At 44.5% G+C, this 16712-nt stretch overlaps 1 protein-coding gene across 6 annotated transcripts in view; it reads right to left on the bottom strand.

Annotated features, from left to right (window-relative positions):
- Positions 1–1475: 1475 nt before the first annotated feature.
- LOC130203717 (SRC kinase signaling inhibitor 1-like) overlaps positions 1476–16712 on the bottom strand; it is a 66113-nt gene continuing 50876 nt past the window's right edge. For 3 of the 6 annotated variants that reach the window (XM_056430090.1, XM_056430093.1, XM_056430095.1), the window contains 14 exons: positions 15204–16198; positions 14138–14227; positions 13626–13666; positions 13353–13376; positions 12512–12672; positions 11725–11900; positions 11501–11631; positions 11254–11401; positions 8680–8962; positions 6498–6852; positions 6273–6415; positions 4462–4635; positions 4292–4387; positions 1476–3411 (listed from right to left, as the gene is read on the bottom strand). In XM_056430090.1, the coding sequence (XP_056286065.1) occupies positions 3259–3411; positions 4292–4387; positions 4462–4635; positions 6273–6415; positions 6498–6852; positions 8680–8962; positions 11254–11401; positions 11501–11631; positions 11725–11900; positions 12512–12672; positions 13353–13376; positions 13626–13666; positions 14138–14227; positions 15204–16198 (2970 nt within the window). In that variant the 3' untranslated portion in view covers positions 1476–3258. The remainder of the gene's footprint in view (positions 3412–4291; positions 4388–4461; positions 4636–6272; positions 6416–6497; positions 6853–8679; positions 8963–11253; positions 11402–11500; positions 11632–11724; positions 11901–12511; positions 12673–13352; positions 13377–13625; positions 13667–14137; positions 14228–15203; positions 16199–16712) is intronic. The other 3 variants (XM_056430092.1, XM_056430091.1, XM_056430094.1) reach the window with 3 other exon arrangements.

Here is a 16712-nt window from a genome sequence, read left to right on the forward strand (position 1 = left end):
CAACTTACCGCACACAGCAAGCATCTGTCAGAGGAACAGTAGTAGTCCATATTAGAATAATAATATTAATAATAATCATCTTTATGATATTCTGACGGTAAAAGGGGCGTCGCCACCCGTTTTCAACATAATACAAAACTATAAGCTGTACATGTGTAGTTCACACTCACAAGTATACGTTTGACAAGAGGTTGACCTCTGTTGACCTCGCGTGCAGATTTCCAGGAATGTTTACAGTATGCATGCCGTTTGGATTAGATTGGTTCCTTCTAAAAAAAATGTCCACGTAAAATCTTGTAATATATCATTTGGGTTTATCTACATTTTTGCACATCCACAAATATTTTTTTAACACTCACATTCATCATGAACCATCAATAGAATTTAAACTGTTTGTTATAAGAGGAAGATGTGCTTTTCTTTTTTTATATATATATATATATAACTCGTCTGCCACAACGTGTGATCATGGTTTCCATGGTTTCGATGGTGGTTGAACAAAAAATAAAAAAATAAAAAGTAATCTTTTAAAATCAGAAAAATAATAATTTTACAGAATAAATGTGTCGCATGGTTATGAATTATCTTCTTCAAGTATAAAAATACAAAAAGAAACCTTGATTATATAAAACATAGATGATGCTTTTTTTCTTTTTTACATGTTAATAAAGCAATTTCTTTAAAAACAAGAACATAAAAATGGTTTTATAATATACATACAATATATCTGTGAAGTGGTTCCGGTTATAGTTTAACTCTGTTCTTCTGAATACTAATATACATTAATGTATATACTAGGTGGTAAAAATAAACAATATATCGTCAATTAAACTGCAAGTTGATCTCTATAGATTTCATTCTTCTTCTCTTTTAAAGGGACAGTGTACCGGATTTGTCTCCCTCTGGTGGTGAGATTGCAGATTGCAACCAATTTAAACAGTGTTTGATTTGTCTGTTCTGGGCCACCGTAGTCACAACTCATTCTAAAGTAGTGACAAACACATTGATTCTTAGTTCCAGGTGATTCTGTACCAACGAAAACAGACTTCATAACTTTTATATTCCATTTCTTTTGCTGCACGCCGGCCCTTTAAGTGGAAACTCTGACACATGAAGATCAGTTTTCCCAGTGAGATTAACGTGAATCCGTCAAAATGCCGATTTAGAAAACACCCGGGAAGTTGGGAAGCGATTCCTGCTGCACGACGTTGGAAATCGAACGCGTTCGCACCCGAGGCGAAACGGGCGAAAATTCTTATTTCAGTGTCGAACTTCACGGAAGTTCAGCGACTTTTGACATTTGTCAGTAATTTGGGACGCGGACGTCGTGCGATTACCTCCGAAACGTTTATCTTTAGAGAGAGAGAGAGACAGAGAGAGAGGAGAGAGAGAGAGAGAGAGAGGGAGAGAGACAGAGAGAGATAGAGGAGAGAGAGAGAGAGAGAGAGAGAGGAGAGAGAGAGAGAGAGGAGAGAGAGTGAGGAGAGAGAGAGAGAGGAGAGAGAGACTGCTGACACAGAATTATGTGAAGGAAAAAACTGAAGGAGATCAGCCATAAAGCATGAGTGCGTTTCAGCTGGAAGAGAAATTAATAAATATATATATATATATATAATAGATCTTAGCACTGCAGTCGACCCCCCCCCCCCCCCATAAAAAAGAAGCAAGCAGAGATTTTAAAACATAAACAAAAAGATACGTTTAAATGGAAACAAGAAACAGTGAAAAGGAAAGAGAATAATAATAAAAATGTACAAACGTGTGTTTCAAGTTTTTGTTCAATGTCACATGTGAGTCTGACGAGGTTTTCTGTGAGACCCCCCCCCCCCCTCTACACCCCTCTCTCCCCTCCCCCTCTCTCCTCTCTCCGGATTGGCCGGTGGGTTTTTGGTGCATCGTGTGACTGTCCTCGAGCTCGAGGAGAGACGAGAGGCTGAGCTGCAGCTAGAAACTGTGAGCTAGTCCTCTTCATCTTCCTCTTCCTCATCTTCCTCTTCTACCTCCTCCTCACACAGAGGAAAGGAGGAACGATGAATGTATCCGAGGAAAGAGAGGAAGGAAAGATGAGGAGAGGAGACGAAACCTCCTGCTTGGTCGAGAGGAGAGGAATCGAGGAGGAAAGGAACTGAAAGAGAGGAGACAAATTAAGGAGATGAGGATACAAAAAGAGAAGAGAGCAGGAGATGAGGAAGAACCAACAAGACAGAAAGAAAGGGAGCAGACAGGGGAGGTAAAGAGGAGAGGTTTAAGAGGACCGTGAAGGACGGGGGGGGGGGGGGCTTGGAGTGCCTGCAGGGGGCAGATAAGACGGGTGGAGCTTCACGTTAAAAAGGTTCGGAGTCGGCAACATGACACACACACGCTCCGCTGTGATTGGCCGGTTTATCTCTTCCTGAGCGGAGTCATGTTGAACGGAGACGTTTCATTTTGAAGTTCTTTCACATCGTCGAGTCGAAGCGTAAACCGACCAATCAGGTCGTGAGAACGGACGTATTAAAAAACGTTATTGTCCCCTTCAACCACGACGACTAAAACCTTTTATTTTGCATCGCAGCGGTGTGAATAGTTATGATTCAGAATATCATTATTTTAGGATTTATACTTTGAAATTATTAAATTAAACTTTTAACTTCAGATTTGCCAAAATTAAAATCAGTGATATTCGTTTCATAAATAGCTGAGCAGTTAGCTGCTTATGTCTTTCTGCTCGTCTCCGTTTACCTTCATAAATGTGTTATTGCACTCCACAGGAAGCTGCTGCCTCTCGTCTTGCATAATAAAGTCGTAGCGTCGGAGCTAAAGGCAATTCTAGCTTGGCTGTTTGACACGCCCCCTTCTTACTGTTGGACACGCCCCTTTCTGACCCGGAAGGGGGGAGGAGTGGGTCATCACTCTGAGACATGAAATTATTCCGTGGCGTTACTGTGAAGGAAGAGGAAGAGTGTGGATGAATTAAGCCCCGCCCACAGCTTCCTTCAAGGAAATCATAACAATAATATCAATAACTTGAGATCTCTAGATCCAGGAAGTGAAAAGACAAGAATGAATCCCGCTGTGTGTGCTGTGGTTTCTGCGTCTGGATCCAGGTGTTCCTCTGTAGCCAGATGTTCCTCTGTAGCCAGGTGTTCCTCTGGATCCAGGTGTTCCTCTGGATCCAGATGTTCCTCTGTAGCCAGATGTTCCTCTGTAGCCAGGTGTTCCTCTGGATCCAGGTGTTCCTCTGTAGCCAGGTGTTCCTCTGGATCCAGGTGTTCCTCTCTAGAAGTGGAACACCTGCTGCTGGCCCACGGCCTTGGGGTAGTCCTCTTTCTGCTTGCGGGCTTTGGGCCTCTCCAGGCTGCCCTGCTGCAGGTGTTTGAGCCGGGCGGCCACGGTGGGGCCCTTCATCGGCCCCGGGGAGCTACTGCTGTTCTGTGGGTGCAGAGAAGGGGGAGGAGTTACGTTTATTTTACTTTTGCTAACGATGACAGACGTGCGTAGAGCCTTGAGTGTGAAGAAAGGTTGAAACTTGAAGAGGAAAAAAGTCTTAAAATATAAAAATCTGCTTCATGTGTTGAAGCTGCATTCTCTCTCCTGACCACCAGGGGCGACTCCTCTGGTTGTATAGAAGTCTATGCTTCATGTGTTAAAGCTGCATTCTCTCTCATGACCACCAGGGGATGACTCCTCTGGTTGTATAGAAGTCTATGCTTCTTGTGTTAAAGCTGCATTCTCTCTCCTGACCACCAGGGGCGACTCCTCTGGTTGTATAGAAGTATATGCTTCATGTGTTGAAGCTGCATTCTCTCTCCTAACCACCAGGGGCGACTCCTCTGGTTGTATAGAAGTCTATGCTTCATGTGTTAAAGCTGCATTCTCTCTCCTGACCACCAAGGGGCGACTCCTCTGGTTGTATAGAAGTCTATGCTTCTTGTGTTAATGCTGCATTCTCTCTCCTGACCACCAGGGGGCGACTCCTCTGGTTGTATAGAAGTCTATGTTTCTTGTGTTAAAGCTGCATTCTCTCTCCTGACCACCAGGGGGCAACTCCTCTGGTTGTATAGAAGTCTATGCTTCTTGTGTTAAAGCTGCATTCTCTCTCCTGACCACCAGGGGGCGACTCCTCTGGTTGTATAGAAGTCTACGCTTTATGTGTTAAAGCTGCATTCTCTCTCCTGACCACCAGGGGGCGTCTCCTCCCCACTTGTGGTTAGTTTCTCTCGACACACTCACAGTAAAAGGTTCTTCATGAAGGAGTGAAGGCTGAGTGAAGCAGGGAGGAGACAGAGGTCAGAGGTCATCTGTTTGTTACCTTTCTGCCCAGGGACCCAAAGGTGCAGGAGTGGGCGTCGGCCTGCACGGCGCCCGACCGACTACTACCACCTCTTACGGGCGTTCTCTGAAACATCTTGTGTTGTGTGAGAGAGACACGTTACCACAGGTGTGAGGCGTGGACCTCGTGGGCCAACAGGACCGTCCTACCTCCAGCTCCGCGAAGATCTTCTCCTCCTCCTCCTCTTCCTCTTCGGCATCGTCATCGTCGTCATAAAGCGCCAATGCTGTGATCACCGGCGGAGTGGAGGCGGGTCGGGGGGCGTCGCAGGCGGTCCGCCTCAGCTTCACCAGAGTCTGAGGCAGGTCGCCATCCTCCTCCATCTGAGAGGGAGAATGTTAAAAATATATCTATATCTGTTAAAAAATGTAATTAATAATATGTATATCCATATAAAATATATACATTAATATACATATTATATATATGAATATATTAATATATATATTATTTATTTTAAATATATATACTGTATACATCGAACTCATTTAATATATTTATCATATTTCCTTATATAATACATCTAATACAATTATATTAAAAATATAAAATAAAAATATCTATATGTTGTATATTTTAAATATCTATATATATATTTAAAATATATATATATACATATATATTAAATAATATAAATATATGTATATTTTATATGTATATATATTTTATATATATATATACATATATTTATAAAAAATATAAAATTAAAACATATATATATATTAGTGCTTTGAAAAATAACGCGTTAATTCAATTACAGGTTTAACTAGTTTTTTTTTTTTTACGCATTTAACGCATGCGCAGAATGAGCTTCCAATCTGTCTGTTGTTGGTCGTCGGGACGAAAAAAAAGTCACTTGCAAAATGAGCTTCCAATACACCACTTCAATCTGAACTCTGTCCGCTCTCATGCAGACGGTCTGTTCATCGGTAATGATCCTTCCGCAGGTTCACCTCCGGAAACCTTGTTACGACTTCTACTTCCTGTAGATCAGGGTCTCAACACGTCGATCGCGACCTGCCAGTCGATCGCGGCGTAGTGTCGGTAGATCGCATGACATTAAAGAGATTGGCCCGCCCCCTGACATGTTCTCTATAGCACGTCTTTGTTCTTTTATTAAACTAAACGTCTGTTGTTGATCGTATCTCCACAGCAGCATGTCATTTCTGTCTCTTCGCGTTGCGTTAACACTTATCGATCTCCGTCTCGCGCCACAGAGCTCCGTGCGCGCATCGGGACCGAGCAAAAAAAAAGTCACTTGTCAATCTGTCCACCTTTAGATTGTATCATGGTGGAGTTAATGGTTGACAAACAAGAGAAACATGTTCTGTTTAACCCTCCTGTTACCTTTACATTTACTAACATATTTTACCCTCGGGGTCAATTTGACCCCAGCAATTAAAACCTCCAGAAAATTATTAGAATTAATATTGCTTCCCAAGTTTAAGTGAGAGGTACTTTATGTTTGTTTGTTGACTAGCTAAATAGCCCTTTAAATAAATAAAAAATTGATATTTCTGATATGTTTGACACAGTGAAAAACAGCCTGGGGTCAAATTGACCCCAAAGAACACCGACGTTAAACATTGAATGGGGTCAAATTGACCCGAAAGGTAACAGGAGGGTTAAACATTCTGTTTAGGATGAAGATGTATTAATGTTCCATATGGAAGAAAACTGCTAAATAACTGCTGAGTTGCAGCACCATTGTATAGAAGAATGTATAAATGTATATATCCGTCTTTTGTCATAAATCTCTATGTTCTCACAAAATATACCGAGAATATCGGTAATATGTGATTAATCATGATTAATCCACAAAAACCTGTGATTAACCTGATTAAAAATTGTAATCGTTTCACAGCCCTAATATATATACATATATTTATAAAAACATAAAATTAAAACATATATATAAACATAAATATACATATATGTATATATATATTTGACCCGTCACCTTGGTGTTCTTGGTGGTGAGGATCACGTCTCCGGTGCGGTTGGTCGTCAGGCCGTGAGCCGACGGGAAGCTCCGGCGAGGAGGCGGAGGAGGCGGAGACTTGGAGGGTTTCTCCGTCCGGCACCGGGTCACGTTGAGGTCCACTGGGAACACGAGGCCACGTGAGAAGATGGTTTACACACATATATAAATACATATGTACATGTTGATGAAGAGAGCACCCACCCGCCCCGCGATGCGAACCCGCCCCCTCCAAGCTGTTCAGCTTCTGGGCGGCCAGCTGCACTTTGCCGGGCTGCTGGTCCCCGCTGGGCGTGGCCGTGGAGGCGGTGGAAGAGGCGGAGCTTGCCGGGGTCCCGCTGGTCCCGGGGGAAGCCGCCGCAGCCGCGCCGGAGGTTATGGGGACGGTGATGTGGGGCTTGGGGGGCACCGCCGGCTTGTTGATGTGGCGGGCGGCGAAGTCCAGGTCCGGGATGGCCTTCATGAGCTCGGCCTGCGTCTCCTCCAGCAGCCGGTTGATGTCCTGGGCGCTGAACTGGGTCAGGCTGGCCTGCTTCTCCTCCCAGTCACGCTCCGCCGCCTGGAGCCAACCAGCCATGACACTCAGGACGGATAGAGCATCTCTAGCATCCCGAGCATCCCGAGCATCCCGAGCATCTCTAGCATCCCTAGCATCTCTAGCATCCCTAGCATCTCTAGCATCTCTAGCATCCCTAGCATCTCTAGCATCCCTAGCATCCCTAGCATCTCTAGCATCTCTAGCATCCAGAGCATCCCGAGCATCCCGAGCATCTCTAGCATCCCTAGCATCTCTAGCATCCCTAGCATCTCTAGCATCCAGAGCATCCCGAGCATCTCTAGCATCCCTAGCATCTCTAGCATCCCTAGCATCCCTAGCATCCCTAGCATCCCTAGCATCCCTAGCATCCCGAGCATCCCTAGCATCCCTAGCATCTCTAGCATCCCTAGCATCTCTAGCATCCCGAGCATCCCTAGCATCCCTAGCATCTCTAGCATCCCTAGCATCCCGAGCATCTCTAGCATCCCTAGCATCTCTAGCATCCCTAGCATCCCTAGCATCCCGAGCATCCCTAGCATCCCTAGCATCCCTAGCATCCCGAGCATCCCAAGCATCTCTAGCATCCCTAGCATCTCTAGCATCTCTAGCATCCCTAGCATCCCTAGCATCTCTAGCATCCCGAGCATCCCTAGCATCCCTAGCATCCCTAGCATCTCTAGCATCCCGAGCATCCCAAGCATCCCGAGTCTCTAGCATCCCTAGCATCCCGAGCATCCCTAGCATCCAGAGCATCCCGAGCATCCCTAGCATCTCTAGCATCCCGAGCATCCCTAGCATCCCTAGCATCCCGAGCATCCCTAGCATCCCGAGCATCCCGAGCATCCCTAGCATCCCTAGCATCCCGAGCATCCCTAGCATCCCGAGCATCCCTAGCATCCCGAGCATCCCGAGCATCCCTAGCATCCCGAGCATCCCTAGCATCCCTAGCATCTCTAGCATCCCTAGCATCCCTAGCATCCCTAGCATCTCTAGCATCCCTAGCATCCCTAGCATCTCTAGCATCCCTAGCATCCCTAGCATCTCTAGCATCCCTAGCATCTTTAGCATCTCTAGCATCCCTAGCATCCCTAGCATCTCTAGCATCTCTAGCATCCCTAGCATCTTTAGCATCTCTAGCATCTCTAGCATATTTAGCATCCCTAGCATCCCTAGCATCTCTAGCATCCCTAGCATCTCTAGCATCTCTAGCATCTCTAGCATCTTTAGCATCTCTAGCATCTTTAGCATCTCTAGCATCTCTAGCATCCCTAGCATCTCTAGCATCTCTAGCATCTCTAGCATCCCTAGCATATCTAGCATATTTAGCATCCCTAGCATCTCTAGCATCTTTAGCATCTCTAGCATCCCAAGCATTGCATATATGGAATTATTATAATTATATTACATACCTTGAATTATTGCTATTATCATTATTATTATTTTATTATAACTATTATTATAATTATTTTAATTCCTACTATTATCATTGTTATGATTACGAGGATTATTATCATTATTATTATTCATAACATTATTAATATTATTACTATGATTATTTGTATCATTATTATTCTTATCAATATTATTATTATTCATAGTATCATTAATATTATTACGATGATTATTATTATTTTCAGCATTATTATTAATATTATGACAAAGTGACGACTGCCGTGTGACATTTAAGCACCTTTTAAGACTTTTTAGTTTTAAAGAATATTTACAGTCATGAATGATAATAATAATAATAATGCTGATAATAATAATACTAATATTATTATTAATAATAATAATAATAATAATAATAATAATAATAATAATAATAGCAATGTGCATTGATCCGATTACCAGTCGAACTTCGGCCGACACAGACTTATCGCCGGGACGCCGACTCGGCAGCTCGTCCTGGACCCGGTTCCTGAAGGTCACGGGGGTCTGGGGGGTCACGGGGGTCTGGAGGGTCTGCTCAGGGCCCGAGGACTCCGCCTCGCCCACGGTCCTCCAGCTTGCCGGGCCGAGGGGGACCAGATCAGGGTCCTCCGCCCTCTTCTGTGATTGGCAGGCCAGGTCCTCGGGGCCCCTCCACCCGCCCTCCGTCACGTGTCTGTACATGTAGGACGGATACAAGACACTACAATACACACGGGACACGGGATTATATTATATATGTATAATTAACTGATCTACAGGATTATATTATATATATCTAACTAAATTATTCCTAATCTATTCTTTGTAAAAAGGCAGAAGAAAGAAGAAAGATTACTAATTGACGAAGAAATTGAAATTTGAATAAAATATATAATTTATTATAGGGCTGCAACTAACGATTATTTTGATAATCGATTAATCGGTTGATTATTTTATCGATTAATCGATTAATCGGATAAAAAAACTAAAAAACTTTAATTTTTAACCCTTTATTCAAAACAGGGTCCGTACGGTCATGGAAAACCTGGAAAAGTCATGGAATTTTTAAATGGCTATTAGCAGGCCTAGAAAAGTAATTTAAAAAAATAAAATCCCAAAATATTTGGAAAAGTAATGCAAATTTGTTTTATTCAAATGTTAATTTACACGGAATATATACGGTATGCTTTGGAATTATCATTGTTATTTTAAACACTACATCTTCTCACTTTGTCACGTATAGACAGAGTTTTCACAAAATGTTTAATCATGGAAATTTGGTTTAAAGTCATGGAAAGGTCCTGGAGATCCACTGGTCAGCAGTATGAACCTGTTCACTGGTCACCATGGTGATGAACCCGTCACAAACAGACTGACAGCTTTCCTCTCCTGAGCAGTGGTCCCCATGTGGCCCGGCCCCCTGAACAATATCAGAGACACCTTACGATTTATTATTTTTATCACCTGGCCCGCTGCCGTTGAGATTGCAGTGAGACCCGGAAAAAATGTGAAGTGGTGCTCTTCTTCACAATAAAACATCTTTGATGAGACGTGTCGAGTCTCGGCCAATCAGCGTTCAGATGTCGACATCGTTTGGGAAGTTAGGTTAGCTTGAATGTTAGTCCGCTACATCTACTGCTGTCACGCTGCACGGTGCAGCGATACTAACAAAGTACCCGTACGTTAAACACGATGTGATTTAGCATATTTTTAGTATCGATACTTCATTAAAAGAGCGATCAGAGCGCACGCGCTGCTCCGCTCCGTTAAATGTTGTCTGCACGCACAGCCCAGCGCTCACAGCGAGTGGGGGCGTGGCTTATCTCCGCTGCCTTTCTCCGTGGAAAAATATTTTCCGCTATCCGCCACGGAATAAATAACCACGTTTTCTACGTTATACTCTTGTGGAAATGCCACACACGCCGTGACATGTAGCGCCCTGGTGTCGGGGTTCATAACATCACCCGGAGGCGCACTCAGCTCCGTGAATGTCTCCGACTACGTGAATGACTTCCGCATCCAGCGCCACGTGAGCAGCAGCAGCCAATTAGATTCATCAACAGAGGAGCAGCTCAGCGCTGATTGGCTCTAACAACGCAGCGTTCCGTCTCTCCTCTCCCTCCGCTCTGATTTCTCCTGCGTCGCTCTGCGCTCAACTCAACTTTTTTTTATACTCCGCGACTTATTGAGGGCCGTAATAATCGCGCGACACAACGAATCGATAATGAAATTCGTTGCCAACTATTTTAACCCTTGTGTTGCCTTCGGGTCAATTTGACCCGATTCAATGTTTCACCATCCTGTCGCCTTCGGGTCAATATGACCCGATTCAATGTTTAACCCTCCTGTTACCTTTATATTTACTAACATATTTTACCCTTGAGGTCAATATGACCCCAGCTATTAAAATCTCCAGAAAATTATTAGAATTAATATTGTTTTCCAAGTTTAAGTGTGAGGTACTTTATGTTTGTTTGTTGACTCCCGAAAGAACACCGACATTAAACATTGAATCGGGTCAAATTGACCCGAAGGCGACAGGAGGGTTAAATATTGAATCGGGTCAAAATGACCCGAAGGCAACACAAGGGTTAATAATCGATTTTTATCGATTTTATCGATTCGTTGTTGCAGCCCTAATTTATTATAATGTTTCTTTTAAATGAAAATGAAAAATATATATAATTATATTATATATATATATATAATTAGATATATGTTTATATATTTATATATATATATATAATTTTATCTATACAACCTTTACTCTCTCACTCTGTCTTGAATGTCGTATTTTGTATATTTTCCTGATTTAAACATAATTCTGACACTACTTCTCCGTGTGAGAATAAGTCAAAGTAAAGACGCTGATGCAGAACTACCTGACGGAGGAGACCACGGTTGGAGCTTTGGGGCCTTGAGGTGAACTAAGGAGTGAGGTGTGACTCTGGAGGAGAAAGGTGAGGTGTGCGGCCCGGTAACGGGACACCGGGGGCGCGTTGATTCCCGTACCTGCGCAGCGTGCTGAGCGTGTCCGTCATGGCGTTGCAGCGCTGCAGCAGCGCGTCCAGCCGGTGAGGCTCCTCCCTCAGGAACTTCACCGCCTCCACCTCCACCCGCAGCACCACCCGCATCTTACTCTGCAGGCCGGGGAACTGGTCTGCATGGGGGGGGGGGGGGCAGAGTCAGGAGGGCAGTGTGTGTGTGTGTGAGGCTGTGCCACACACACACACACGCACACACACACGCTCGCTCTTACTCTTGAGCTCGCTGAGCGTCTCTCCCAGCGTCCTCAGCTCTTTGCTCTTCTGCTCCACCTGCTGCTCCGTCACCAGGCCGTGGTTCACCGACGAGTTCCTCTGCAGCTCCTCCACCGACTTCTCCAGGTCGCTGAGGAAGGAGCGTCACACACACACACACACACACAAGTCACTCAACACCTCCTCCTCCTCCTCCACCTCCTCCAAGGCCCTCGGGACTCACTGCAGCTGCTGGATGAGCAGCTCCTCCTGGTGGAGGTACTTGAGCCTCTCCTCCTCCACCAGGAGGCGCTGTCTCTGCAGCGGGTCCTCCTGGGTCCGCATGGCGTCCAGCATCATGAGGCTCAGCTCAGACTCCGTCTGCCGCAGCAGGGACAACACCGAGTCCTGGTTCTCCAGCTGGGGCGACAGGGAGGCGTGTTCACAACAACAACAACAACAAGCCTGCATTTATTTATGTAGGTTATACTGTTTTAGAGCGGTTTTGATTGCATAGTAATAGTATAAAAGAATAATAATGCTAAAATAAAATTAAAATAAAAATGTAAAAAACTAATAATGATGATAACAATATCAAATAATAATAAAATAAATAATGATTATAAGAATATAAAATAATTTCAAGAAAAACATTAATAATAATAATCATAACCATCATTAATAATAAAATAGATAATATCAAATTAAAAAACTAATAATGATAACAATATCAAATAATAAAATAAAATAAATAATAATGATTATAAGAATATAAAATAATATCAAGAAAAACATTAATAATAATAATAAAATAATAATAATCATTAATAATAATTAATATACTAATAATATATATCAATTAAAATAATCATACTTCATTTTCATCTTTCATACATAATATTCATCTCAAAGTATTTTAAATAAAGTTGCATTCAACATATATTAAAAACATCGCACCTCAAACCACCTCTTATATGTGGGTGTACCTAATAAACTGGTTCTTCTGAGGACACACACACACACACACACACCTGCATGTTGCGTAGCTGCGACAGCTGTGTGCGCAGCGCGTTGGTGTTCTGCTGGAGGCCGTGAAGGTGGAGCTGCATCTGCAGCCGGGACACGGTGACGGGCTGGTGGGCCCTCGAGGGCGGAGGAGGCATCAGGGCCAACGGGGCGGACGGAGGCGGAGCTACCGGCAGGAAGCAGCGGTTAGATCCAACGGAGGGGGAGGGAAGAAGAAGAAGAAGAAGAAGAACACGAGGGCCTCCAACACTTGGTTAATCATTTTGAAATGACGAAGATGGCGTGATGGAAGGAGGGAAATCAGCGGAGAACAGATTAAGAGTTGCATTGTGGGTCCTCTTCGCCGATGACCTCCTCCTCCTCTCCGTGTCCCCAGCAGGAGAAGCTGGGCGGTGAAGACGCTTCAGAGGATGTCTCATGAAACGAAGAGGAGGCCAGCAGGTTGAAGATGACCGGATCCCCACAGGCGATTTAAATCTCTCTTCTTTATCTGAACCGATGTTCGGCTTTCCATCAAAGAGAACGAGCGGTTTGTGGAGGAAATAAACTCTTCTTTTATTTTTTTAAGGTCAGGATCACGTCCGACCAACCAGAAACGACTCGGTGGAAAAGGGGAGGAGCTTGTTTTGGTTTTTAAATAAATGCAACTCTTCTTACTGAAGGAGACAGGAGACGAGGGGGGAAGGGAAGGACACATAGCTGAGAGGGAGGTCAATCCTTCAGGACGACACACACACACACACACACACACACACTTTTCACAAGCTAACAGGGATACATAGGGAGACACCACAGGGGGGCGGAGCCAGAGGGAAACCTTCAGACACTTCAGGAACACATAGGTACCTTTTTTGTTGTGTGTGCGTCCGGCTAAAACAAGAAGCATGAGCAGCAGTTACACAGCGGCAAGGAGCACACACACACACACACACACGCACACACACACTCACACGCACACACACACACACACACACACAAAGAAGCTTTGCAGCCATTACAATCACAGGTGAAGCACTTTTAAGAATTAGGCAGAGAAAAAATGAAATAGTGGCAGAAGAGTGAATTCATGTGGCTATCAAACAGGCGGCGGGGGGGGGGGGGGGGGGGGGGGTCACTTACTGTCAGTTCCTGAGCAGTCACTGGCCGACTCCATCTTCTCCCTGGAAGAGGCAAGTGGTGAAGTACATATATATATATATATAACCACTGTGTTTAGCATCATATTGCTATGCATTGTGGGTCATTTCCAAAAAAAGTCTTATTGAAAGTTTTTATGAAGTCCTCAAAATATCAAATATATTTAAATATATAAATAAAATATATTTAAACAAATATATTTAAATATATTAAAAAATATATATAAACATACATATGAAAATATACTACAAAATATATACATAAAATATATACAAACATACAAATGAAAATATATTTAGATATATATATACCTGTACATACATATCAAATATATATATATATATATACAAATATATAAATGTATGAACAAAGTATAAAATCATATAAAACTATAAATAGCGCACTAGGTGGAAAATAGGGATGGTTTTGAATACAGTGTGTGTGTGTCTGTGTGTGTGTGTCTGTGTGTGTGTGTGTGTGTGTGTGTGTCTCACGGGCTCTCTGCCTCCGGCGCTCTGCTCAGCACCCTCTGCAGCAGCCCCGTCAGGCTGGCGATCTGCTTCTCCATCGCCTCCATCCGCTCCCTGAAGGCATCGCATAATAAATACGACAACAGTCTCCCGTCAGCGACGTCACAGGAATGTGTTCACCAATAATCACAATAATCACTTTAAATATTCGCCGGGACAAGAAAATCAGCCAAAAGTAGCTTTACTATGATTACCTTCGCATTGAAAATGCGGAAGGTTATGTTTTGATCGCCGTGTATTTATTTATTTGTATGCGTGTTCCTCGCATAACACAAAAAGTATTAAACAGAATCGCATGAAATTTGGTAGGATGATTGGTTATTATCCGGGGACCATTTGATTCGATTTTGGGATCAATCGGGTCAAAGGTCAATGTCAAGGTCATGAAAAGGTCAAAATCTTATTTTTACCATAGCACGGTCAATTTCTATCCAATTGTCATGCAACTAACGCCAACATGTTCATAATTCAGTGCCCAATCTTGTGATATGCGAAGGTATGCACTCTACCAAGTGCCCGTTCTAGTTCCTCATTGTTTTTAGCTTATTTCACGGCAATATTTATGAATTCTGTACAGAAAATTAAAATTGAGGAGCCGGCAAAAAAATTTTCAAGGAAATATGTAAAAAATCAATATCACATTTTTTTATTTAAAATGAATCTTTTTTTTAAATGTCATAAAGAAATATGTCAAAAGTCCCAAAAAAGTCATGAAGAAATATGTAAAAAATAAATATATCGAAAGTAAATGTCCCAAAAAGGTCATGAAGAAATATCAGAAAAATAAATGTCAAAATAAATGTTTTTAAAAATGTCATAAAGAAATAAGTCACAAAGAAATATGTCCAAAAGAAATGTCATAAAGAAATATGTTAAAAAGAAATGTCATAAATAAATGTGTTAAAAATAAAAGAAGACGTATGATAAATGTCGATTAAACTATTTTATTGGACCGAGGTTCGTTAGAGATTAAACTACGTGTGGTCGTGAGGTAAATATAAAAAGTACACGATGAGAAAAGATGGCCGACCTGGTCTCGGTTTCATTCCCCGGCGGCGGCGCCCCGAAGCCCCCGGGGGGGCCGGCCCCCCCCTCCCCTCCGGGCCCGGCCATCAAGCAGAGCTGCTCCGAGGTGAGGCCCAAGCCCTGGCCCCGGGCCTTGGGACCGTCCCCGAACACGGAGGAGGGGGAGGAGGAGGTGGCGGAGTCCCTCCTCGAGCTCTGCCTCCCGGGGGAGCCCCGGCCGGGCAGCGTGGCCCCGTACGACTCCCTCATGTCGGGGGTCTTCTGCGGCGAGGCGGGCGGGGGCACCACCCGGAGCCCCATGGCCAACATGGACGCGGCGTAGGCGTCGTTGTAGAGCGGCCCTCCCGCCCTGTAGAGGGCGCCGCTCTCCATCAGCTCGCCTTGCAGAGCGGCCGCCGTGTAGGAGGCGAGCGAACGCATTGATCCTCCGCCTCCTCCTCCTCCTCCTCCTCCGCCTGCGCGCCGGTATAAGGAGCCATAGGGGTCCGCCGCTCTGGCCGGGAGAGGGGAGTGAGGACCTCCTGCCAGGCTCAGGGAGTAGGGGTCGGCGTAGATCCCGCGCTCGTCCCCCCGCAGCAGCACCACGCTGCGGGCCCCGCCCCCCTCGCCGTCCGGCTTCACGTCCCGGCGCTCCAGGATGGCGCTGGAGGAGGTGCAGAAGGGCTGCTGGGCGTGGTGCGGCTGGTGGAGGAGCTGCTGCTGCTGGAGTAGTAGTTGTTGTTGTTGTTGTTGTTGGTGTTGTTGTTGTTGCTGCTGCTGCTGCTGCTGTTGGGGGGAGGAGTGGTGGGACTGGGGGTGTTGGTGTGGGTGTGGCAGTGAGTGGGTGTGGGGGGGGGGCCCGGCGTAGGAGGAGGGTCTGCCGCCGCCGTAGAGGAGGCGGGCCCGAGACGGCGAGGCCTGAGGGGAGGCGGAGGAAGACGAGTGCTGGGAGGAAGACATGTGGGCGTTGCTGAGGCGGCGGTTGGGGGAGGAGTCCTGAGGAGCGTAGACCATCTCCCTCTGTGAGGACACAACAACAGGCAGTATTATTATTATTTAAACTATTTTATATTGTATTAATAAGAATAACAATCATGATATTCAGATTGTTATTCAATTGTCACTATCATCATAATTATTATAACAAACATTAGTTTTTTAGTGATCTGCTGAACGATGTGACCGATGATGTCATCAAGTCAAATCAATTCACATTTCGATGAAGATGAGATGAAGACTCGTCTTCAGCTCCACGGAGTTTGAAGACGGATTGTCGGGAATGTACCAGCCTGCATTGATTGGCCCGTTGAGTCACATGACTTCTGATCAGCAGCCAGTAGAACTCACCGGGCAGAAGCACTTAACGAGATGCTCCTTAACGAGATGTTCCCTTTCAAAATAAAGGTCGAAGACTCAAGATCAACGGGAAAGATTAACGAACTGAACCGTAAGGAGAGATGGAAGAGATAATAGAGAGACTGAGAGAGGAAGGAGGGAGGGAGGGAAGGGGTGAGGAGAGGAGTGAGGGAAGGAG

The sequence above is a fragment of the Pseudoliparis swirei genome, chromosome 13 (genome assembly GCF_029220125.1).
Source record: "Pseudoliparis swirei isolate HS2019 ecotype Mariana Trench chromosome 13, NWPU_hadal_v1, whole genome shotgun sequence".
NCBI classification, from domain to species: Eukaryota; Metazoa; Chordata; class Actinopteri; order Perciformes; family Liparidae; genus Pseudoliparis; species Pseudoliparis swirei.